The sequence below is a fragment of the Alosa alosa genome, chromosome 18 (genome assembly GCF_017589495.1).
Source record: "Alosa alosa isolate M-15738 ecotype Scorff River chromosome 18, AALO_Geno_1.1, whole genome shotgun sequence".
Classification (NCBI taxonomy): domain Eukaryota; kingdom Metazoa; phylum Chordata; class Actinopteri; order Clupeiformes; family Clupeidae; genus Alosa; species Alosa alosa.
The window spans coordinates 245,001-255,000 of record NC_063206.1 but is presented as its reverse complement, the minus strand read 5'-3'; the positions used below and the strand labels follow the sequence as shown (position 1 = coordinate 255,000).

General features: G+C 43.3%; 1 protein-coding gene across 1 annotated transcript in view; it reads left to right on the top strand.

Annotated features, from left to right (window-relative positions):
- Window positions 1-10,000, top strand: part of adam8a (ADAM metallopeptidase domain 8a) — a 20,012-nt gene that overhangs the window by 3,766 nt on the left and 6,246 nt on the right. Inside the window, exons 7-13 of the mRNA XM_048270221.1 lie at window positions 546-614; window positions 1,026-1,192; window positions 1,985-2,066; window positions 2,417-2,553; window positions 3,159-3,336; window positions 4,343-4,432; window positions 4,820-5,015. Of these exons, the coding sequence (XP_048126178.1) occupies window positions 546-614; window positions 1,026-1,192; window positions 1,985-2,066; window positions 2,417-2,553; window positions 3,159-3,336; window positions 4,343-4,432; window positions 4,820-5,015 (919 nt within the window). The remainder of the gene's footprint in view (window positions 1-545; window positions 615-1,025; window positions 1,193-1,984; window positions 2,067-2,416; window positions 2,554-3,158; window positions 3,337-4,342; window positions 4,433-4,819; window positions 5,016-10,000) is intronic.

Here is a 10,000-nt window from a genome sequence, read left to right as displayed (position 1 = left end):
CCGACGCCCACATCAGATTACTCTGGTCACAGGGCCAGAGACGGCCCACTGGAGTAGGGAGTTGTAGTCTAGAGAAGGCCCACTGGAGTAGGGAGTTGTAGTTTGGAGAGGGCCCACTGGAGAAGGGAGTTGTAGTTTAGAGAAGGCCCACTGGAGTAGGGGAGTTGTAGTTTTTCAAATGAGCAGCCATTGACAATGAGAGTGTATGAGTCATATGATAAATCAAAGTCAAAGTCAAAGTCAAAGTCAGCTTTATTGTCAATTTCTTCACATGTTCCAGACATACAAAGAGATCGAAATTACGTTTCTCACTATCCCACGGTGAAGACAAGACATATTTTGCCAATTTAGGTCCACAGACAAACATAACATTCAAGTAAACAAAAAAGTAAGTAAATAAGTAAATAAGAGGGCACATATAATAATGAAAAAATAAGAGCAGCAAAATTTGGTTGAAATTGTGCATAGACAGTCAATAAAATACTAGTGCAATACGATGGAGGTCGGATTTGGCCCAGACTGATGTTTTTGTTTTTATCTCTCAGTACAAGCATTACAAAACCAAGAAGCAGGTGGAGGAGTTTATCCTGGGAGTGACCAATCATGTTGATAAGGTATGGTCACTATGACGACCATTACTCCACCCTACTGATACCCCTGTCCCCATAGTGCTGTACCCCAACCCTAACCCTAACCCTGTGTTGTTGCCCCAGCACTACCCTATCCTGTGTTGTTGCCCCAGCACTACCCTAACCCTGTGTTGTTGCCCCAGCACTACCCTAACCCTGTGTTGTTGCCCCAACCCTAACCCTGTGTTGTTGCCCCAGCACTACCCTAACCCTGTGTTGTTGCCCCAACCCTAACCCTAACCCTGTGTTGTTGCCCCAGCAACCCTAACCCTGTGTTGTTGCCCCCCCTAAGCACTACCCTTGCCCCTGTGTTGTTGCCCCAACCCTAACCCTAACCCTGTGTTGTTGCCCCACTTCTCTAACGTTGTTGCTGATCTCCTCCGTACCCGCATTCAGCTGTACCAGCCGTTGAACCTACGCGTGATCCTCGTGGGACTAGAGATCTGGTCCAGGGATCAGATTGTGGTGACCTCAACACCCAGTGACCTGCTCAACCGATTCGTTGAGTGGCAGAGGGACGATCTGAAGAAGCGGAAGAAACACGACAACGCCCAGTTTGTCACGTGAGTCATCTCGCACACACAGAAACACACTCAAAAAACACTGTAGACTCACTTTCCTGGACGTATAGAACATTAGACTTATTTAAAGGGGCTATTTATGTTATCAAGTGTCAAGCTAATTTATGTGGTCTCGAACACACCATTATATTCGCTTTAGCACTCTTCAGTTGACTCGGCCTCTTGATGTACAATGTGGTATTACAAAGTATGGTAAGAAGCATAGATGAGGTTAGCTGGTTAGCATGCTAAAGTAGGTGTCATAGTCAGGTTAGCTGGTTAGCATGCTAGTTAAGTGGGTGTCATAGGTCAAAGTCAGGTTAGCTGGTTAGCATGCTAAAGTAGGTGTCATAGTCAGGTTAGCTGGTTAGCATGCTAAAGTAGGTGTGATAGTCAGGTTAGCTGGTTAGCATGCTAAAGTAGGTGTCATAGTCAAGTTAGCTGGTTAACATGCTAGTTAAGTGGGTGTCATAGTCAGGTTAGCTGGTTAGCATGCTAGTTAAGTGGGTGTCATAGTCATTTTTTACATCACACCAAATCAGTTATTTCTTCACATTCTGCTGTGTTTAGGTAATTTAAAACAGGAAAGAAGAGCTAGAGGTGGATTTGTGAAACTTCATATCAGTCATGGCTCTGAGATAAACACGCACACACACACACATACACACACGCACGCCCTGGCTCTGAGATATACTTGTAGCGCCACCAAACTCTGCCAGTGTGCATCTTCTGTCTCTGTAAACCCTGTGGCCAGACCATCTCTGGGTCCTAATGCTGTTTGTCTCTGTCCTGCAGTGCAGTGGATTTTGAAGGCAGCACTGTTGGACTGGCATTTTTGTCAGTCATGTGTTTCGACAAATCAGGTGGCGTGAACCAGGTAAAGTCTGGGTGTTTTATTCTTTATAGCAAACACACTGTAGTCACCATCACACACTGTAGACCCCATACCTGTGTCCTGTTTGTGAATCGGAAGCACGTGAATCTAAAAGTGTCCTGTTTGTGAATCAGAAGCACGTAAATCTTAAGTGTCCTGTTTGTGAATCAGAAGCATGTAAATCTAAAGTGTCCTGTTTGTGAATCTGAAACACGTGAATCTAAAAGTGTCCTGTTTGTGAATCTGAAGCACGTGAATCTAAAAGTGTCCTGTTTGTGAATCAGAAGCACGTAAATCTAAAGTGTCCTGTTTGTGAATCGGAAACACGTGAATCTAAAAGTGTCCTTTCACAGGATCGGCATGATGGTATCCACAGCCTGGCATCCACCATGGCCCACGAGATGGGACACAACCTGGGCATGAGCCACGACAAGGAAGACTGCAACTGCGGCAGAAACGCCAAGAGCTGCGTAATGGCAGACACGATCGGGTAGGTGACACCAAGAGCAGCATAATGGCAGACACGATCGGGTAGGTGACACCAAGAGCAGCATAATGGCAGACACGATCGGGTAGGTGACACCAAGAGCTGCGTAATCGGGTAGGTGACACCAAGAGCAGCATAATGGCAGACACGATCGGGTAGGTGACACCAAGAGCTGCGTAATCGGGTGGGTGACACCAAGAGCAGCATAATGGCAGACACGATCGGGTAGGTGGCAGCAGGCACTGTGGGCATGGCACATATGTAAGACTACAGTAGCCTACTGCAGTTACAGCCAGGCAGGAGGAGGCATGGAGGCGTGGGAGTGGGGTGTTCTGTGTGAGGATCTTGAGCTAGTGTGTACTGTGTGAGGATCTTGAGCTAGTGTGTACTGTGTGAGGATCTTGAGCTAGTGTGTATTCTATAGGAATCTTGAAGTATTGTTTATTGCGTATGGATGTTGTTGATGATGTATGTATCGTGCGGTGACACTGGATGTTGTTGATGATGTATGTATCGTGCGGTGACACTGGATGTTGTTGACGATGTATGTATTGCGTGGTGACACTGGACTTCCTCTCGGTCTCGGTGACCCTTTGGGTGACCTGCAGCTTTGACTATCCGGAGCGCTTCAGCAGCTGCAGCCAACTGGCCTACAGGACGTTCCTGGAGGACTACAATCCCAGCTGCCTGCTCAACAAGCCCCGCCCAGACCAGGTGTTCGGCGCCCCCGTGTGTGGCAACGCCTTCCTGGAGAAGGGGGAGGAGTGTGACTGCGGGAGCCCAGAGGTGAGCCTTCAGTCTGCTGTCTCTCCACTTCGCTGTGTGTCTGCCTAACCCATATCTGTAGTATCCTCAGGAGTGCACTAACCCATATCTGTAGTATCCTCAGGAGTGCACTAACCCATATCTGTAGTATCCTCAGGAGTGGGGACTAACCCACTAACCCATATCTGTAGTGTCTTCAGGAGTGCACTAACCCATATCTGTAGTATCCTCAGGAGTGGGGACTAACCCACTAACCCATATCTGTAGTGTCTTCATGAGTGCACTAACCCATATCTGTAGTATCCTCAGGAGTGCACTAACCCATATCTGTAGTATCCTCAGGAGTGGGGACTAACCCACTAACCCATATCTGTAGTGTCTTCAGGAGTGCACTAACCCATATCTGTAGTGTCTTCAGGAGTGCACTAACCCCTATCTGTAGTATCCTCAGGAGTGCACTAACCCATATCTGTAGTATCCTCAGGAGTGGGGACTAACCCACTAACCCATATCTGTAGTGTCTTCAGGAGTGCACTAACCCATATCTGTCCTCAGGAGTGCACTAACCCCTATCTGTAGTATCCTCAGGAGTGCACTAACCCATATCTGTAGTATCCTCAGGAGTGGGGACTAACCCACTAACCCATATCTGTAGTGTCTTCAGGAGTGCACTAACCCATATCTGTAGTGTCTTCAGGAGTGCACTAACCCCTATCTGTAGTATCCTCAGGAGTGCACTAACCCATATCTGTAGTATCCTCAGGAGTGGGGACTAACCCACTAACCCATATCTGTAGTGTCTTCAGGAGTGCACTAACCCATATCTGTCCTCAGGAGTGCACTAACCCCTATCTGTAGTATCCTCAGGAGTGCACCAACCCATATCTGTAGTGTCTTCAGGAGTGCACTAACCCATATCTGTAGTGTCTTCAGGAGTGCACTAACCCATATCTGTAGTGTCTTCAGAAGTGCACTAACCCCTATCTGTAGTGTCCTCAAGAGTGCACTAACTCATATCTGTCCTCAGGAGTGCACTAACCGCTGCTGTAACGCCACTACCTGCCGACTGACGGAGGGCTCCCAGTGTGCAGAAGGAGAGTGTTGCCAGGACTGTAAGGTAAGAGCACACCATACCTCACACACCTCACCTGACACACCTCACCTGACACACACACCACACTTGACACACCACACACACCTGACACACCTCACCTGACACACACACCACACCTGACACACCACACACACCTGACACACCTCACACACCTCACCTGACACACCACACACACCTCACACACCTGACCTTACACACCACACACACCACACCTGTCTTAGAGAGTGTTGCCAGAACTGTAATATAAGAGCACACCTGACACACCTCACACACCTCACCTGTCTTAGCTCACACACCTCACACACTTTATACGTGTGTGTGTGTGTTTGTAAGGTGTATGTCTTGTGTATAATATGTACTATGTGTGTGTGTGTTTGTGTGTGTGTCCAGTTTAAGGCAGCAGGGGTGATGTGCAGACCGAGTGTCCATGACTGTGACCTGGCGGAACACTGTCACGGCAGCTCAGCTGACTGCCCTCGGGACGTCTACCGTATGAACGGAAGCCCCTGCGACCGTAACCGTGGCTACTGCTACAACGGACAGTGTCCCTCCCACCAGCAGCAGTGCCACCTACTCTGGGGTGAAGGTATTCTATTCTATTCTATTCTATTCTACTCTACTCTATTCTATATTCTATTCTATATTCTATTCTACTCTATTCTATATTCTATTCTATATTCTATTCTATTCTATACTATTCTATATTCTATATTCTATTCTATATTCTATTCTATATTCTAAAAAAAAATATCCACTGGAATTTTGTTTCTTTCTTTTATACCTGCCAGGGAATCTGTGTTATAGTGTTGTCACGATACCAAAATTATGACTTCGATACGATACCTGCCATAAATATCACGATGCTCGATGCTCGACTCATACCTCCTCCAAGTGTATTGAGTCATTTGTGTTGAATTCGGTGCACTTTTGTAGTGTGCAGGTCAATTCTGGGTTATAAACTTCCTACATAATTATTATTTTTATAGTCAGTAAAATAGTAGGCCTACTTTGTGTGATTAAGTCCTTTTTTTTTGTTATAGTTCATTACATTGTGTTGTGTTTTGCCAATAAAGTAGCTTTAAATAGCCAAACTAGGCTAGATCAAGGTCAGTGTTGAAATTACTGCATGCAAATCACTGAATGCTATGCAGAGGGGCCTAATCTTTAGGCCATCTGATGTACAGTATAGGCTTCCCTAGGCCTTCCCGTGTTCATGGGATTTCTTTGACAGTTGCAAAGGGAAAAATGTGAGGATAGTCTTCTTTGCGCCCAGTGTTCAAGTATGACGTTACAACCACTCAGGTCTTCGTCAGATAGGCCTACACCATTACATGTTGCAATATGTCTGTGTGCATTCCTACATTAGCCTACGTCAATTTCTTTGATAACATGATTTGCTACCACGTAACAATAAGCCGCTATTATTATTAGGACTCAACACGCTTTGGTGGTATTATATGCTGTGGGCTTTAATTAGCGCATTTCGGGTAGCCTATCCTACATCTGGGCAATAATTATTGAACAAATTGCAGTCTACATGCCATGACAAATATTACCAGTAGTACTGACCGAACATTAAATAGATTGTTTACAAGTTATGGTAATGTTATTCTGGCGTGAACATTGCGCTTTCATCACGTTAGCACCCTATGATTACAGCTCGTTATGTCTCGTCAAAATGATTACAGCTCGTTATGTCTCGTCAAAAATTCATTGATGAAGGAAGGTTCGCTTTATCCCAGAGAACCATACTTTCGTTTCACTTAGGCTAAACTAAAACAGAAGAGAAGAACTTGGCACTAACCATGTAGTAGTGTTTTCTAAAGCATATTAGTTAACCTGTCGTTCTTTGAACAAAAATGTTGGGATATGTCTGCGCAGGTGTTTAGCCAAGTTCCATCGCGTAGCCTACTGCTTTTAAATGACTTTGAAACATATTTCACAAGCGGGCCTCTTTGTACCTGATGGCTTGCCTTCACTATTAGCGATGTATCGAAATAGTTGCAGATTTCACTTCATCTTTGTTTTATCCACAAGGCCGAGGGCGGTCGGCAAAGAACTACTGTATGTTGGCGTTGGCTGCGCACTCACTCACTCAGAGCTGCCTGCTTGACACGCCCAACTTGCCTAGATCGTGCAAGGGGCAATGAGAGCAGCAGTTCACGCAGACACAGAACCTTAATTTTAACTAGACTGCATTTCCGGCGGGAACTGCGAAAGTGTGCTTGCCCTGGTCCGGTCACCAACGTGAGCAGACAGTGACATACGCTTATGCTGAACCTGGCTTGATCCAAGCATTCTAACAGTGCCTTTCAGTGTTGGAGCAGTGGCAATACCTCAAAAGCTCTATTAAACTATTGCCTTGCGGGTTGAATGCGATTCGTTGGATTTTACCTTTGGCCTGTCTTCGAATTTAGCTTCTATGACTGAGATCAAATCAATAAAATAAAATGACAGCAGTGATTGAAATGACAGCAGTGAAATGATGCGTCTTGCGCCTCTCAAACTGGGCTATCAGGTAACCTACAGTACAACAGAAATTATGAAATATGACCAAGGCATTAAAAAAGCTGCTTGTTTGTCAGGATACTTTTTCACTGATTTATTTTAAAAAATATGAGCTATGAGTGTGAATGTTATATATTCCATCCCACAAATTATGTTTTACTGGTTTATTTCACAAATAATCTATATAGATTTGCTCTATAAAGACCTTATGTCTGTTTGGGATTGTTTTGTGAGCCTGGGGTTGTTTTGAGAGCCTATTGATGTAGCCTATCTCAGAATAAAGGAATACTTCATATTACTCTAAACCACCGCCTGTAAATCAACTGTATACTACTGTCTACATTGCACTATATTTCTTGACCTGTCTCTGTATGTTTCATCACCTTTCTATACTTTGCCTCACATTGCAACACAGCTCAGATCTTTGGTTGCTATGAAGGCCAGTCGTTCTAAATGGATGGTTGCAATGGCCAAAGGCCAGTTCTATCTCTGCCGTTGTCAAGCGGGCATATCGTAGAATTCTGATTAACCTTATCTTAAAACATCTCTATTTTACTTAGCCCACTTCCATACAGTGGGTCCCATTAAGAAGTGGCCACTTCATTCGGCTTACCGTGATACACACAGCAGCATTAAATTAATCTGTCACCATGCATGCCTATGCCTCACGTTTGCAAAGAAAACATTTTAATTTGATTCACATGAAGCGTTACATTTCATGTACATGTTGACAATGAGTAGGCTAGTTTTGGTTGTTGGTGGTGTTATTGCATCCCTTAGTTATGCCTACAATGCAAGTTCCCTTGCGATTGGAAGCTCCTGTAGACAATAGTAGGCGATTTCAAAACATCGCGTTAGGAGTCCTTGCCACTTCTTTTAAGCTGTCACAGGCGTAGGTGCTACTTTTTAGGGCTAAAGTGCTTCATTGAATTACTGTTAGTAAAAAAAAAAAAAATAGCAGTCCTAAAGTTACGCGTGGACGAATACAAAAGTGCAAGTATCTCATATCAAATGACCATGGCATTACACTAAACAACATAAATCCCAATTAGCAACATAGCACTACATCTCCTCCTCCCTATAGCTAGCCACACAAGAAATTAGTGATACTAAATCTCTGCTTAGCATGCTTCTCCGCTTAGCATTCTAATAACAGAAGGGGCACATTTATGTTGACCACTACAACATGACTCATTATGTCTGTAACGTTAACTGTATAAAACACTTACTTTCATAAAGGACGACACCATCCAGCACATGGAAACCGATATTTTAGGTTCTTGGCCACAAACTCAAACATGTCTCTCTGGCCAGCCCTGTTCTAGAATCTTTGCTCTGAAGGCTGTGTTGCTAAGGCAACATCAAATAAACTAAATGATAGTCTTTCAGTATTAAATGTCCACGTGTGATTCGAATGGATGTGTGTGGTTTGCAATTAGAATAAACAAGAAATAACATTTCCAATAATTTCCCATGATAAATTACATAATATTTGCACCTTCCTTACTTGGGAATCTACACCGTATTTCAAAGTAGGCTACACTAGTGAAATGTAATACAACGCTGCCACCTAGCATTCAGATAGTTCTAGGCTATTTAACATTAACGTGACATTGATTGTTTATTCTTTCGTCAACTCCATGCTTTTAGGAAAACAATCTTTTATCATAGTACCCCTTCAATGAGCGATTACCAGCTCGTTTTTGTAACAGAGATAGCTGTTTATTATCCCTAGGTTTACAGAAACACCTATTCATATTAATACGTAGCCTATGGAGTGCTGCCGACCACTGTTCATTACGCCCAGAATGCCTTGCATGTCTTTACAACAAAACAACACAGTAAAACCTAAATGCCCGTAAACATATGCATTTGCATACTTGTAACATTTTTAATAATACTCTCCCATCATGATATTTAACAATAATGAAAATTTAATTTGAATACCGCCAATGTGAAAACAACTCTATTATGTAAGCTATATATAGCTACTGTTCTCCCTTGCTGTTTCAGTTCAGTAAGTCCATACTATCCCATGGCAGAGCAAGGATTTCATGATTGGGCAAGGTTGCCCGAGACATTGAGCATACTTGGAAGGCATTGTGATAGAAGGTGAATGGTGCAAAGGTGAATGGTGAGAGTTACCAAATACCTGTGGGTGGTTTGCCAAATGGTGGAAACTTTTGGAATATTTCTTTTTTTTTTAGCTTATGCACCCTCACACTGGAGTCCCCAGTTCATATACAAAATTTGTATCGATATGTGACAGTGTTCCTGAGATATGGATCGACTTCCTGTTTCGAGCTGGCCGCCCGATTTCGTTTGGCTGGCTGTGACGGGCAAACGCTTTTGAAAAATCAAAAATCCTTCCAGTAACTTTTGTGAGGCTTGGTCCAAGGATAATGTACGCCAAGTTTTTGTATGCTCGGATCAAATTTGTGACCTGTGAAAATTTAGTTTCGCTTTCTGTTCAATCCAATATGGCGGACTTAACGGCACTTCCACCTGATCGCCATCTTAGAATCAACTTACACCGGTACTGACCGGACGTTTTAAAGTTGGAACGGTGTCTCTGTCTCAAAGGGCCTAGGCGCTTAGGGCTGACAAAAACTAGGGAGACGGGAAAAATAATAATAAAACTTAAGAAGAACAATAAGTGTGCTGCTTTGCAAGCACACTTAATAAAGTATCGATTCTAAAAGCGCCGAAATCATTGATCGCTTTTTGCGTGAAGGCATCACGGATACCTTTTAGTATCGATACACCGTGCAACACTACCGTGTTATGTGGCTAAGCTGCTGCCTAGCAGGTAAAACACATTTAAATGTCTATAGCCTACATTTAAAACAATTTATTAGCAAGAAATGATTCAATATGTCTACATTCAATGCTATTTAAGCCACTCGAAAAGTATTCTATTCTATATTCTATTCTATTCTATTCTATTCTCTATTCTATTCTCTATTCTATTCTATTCTACACCATTCTATATTCTATATTCTATTCTATACTATTCTATATTCTATATTCTATATTCTATATTCTATTCTATTATATTCTATA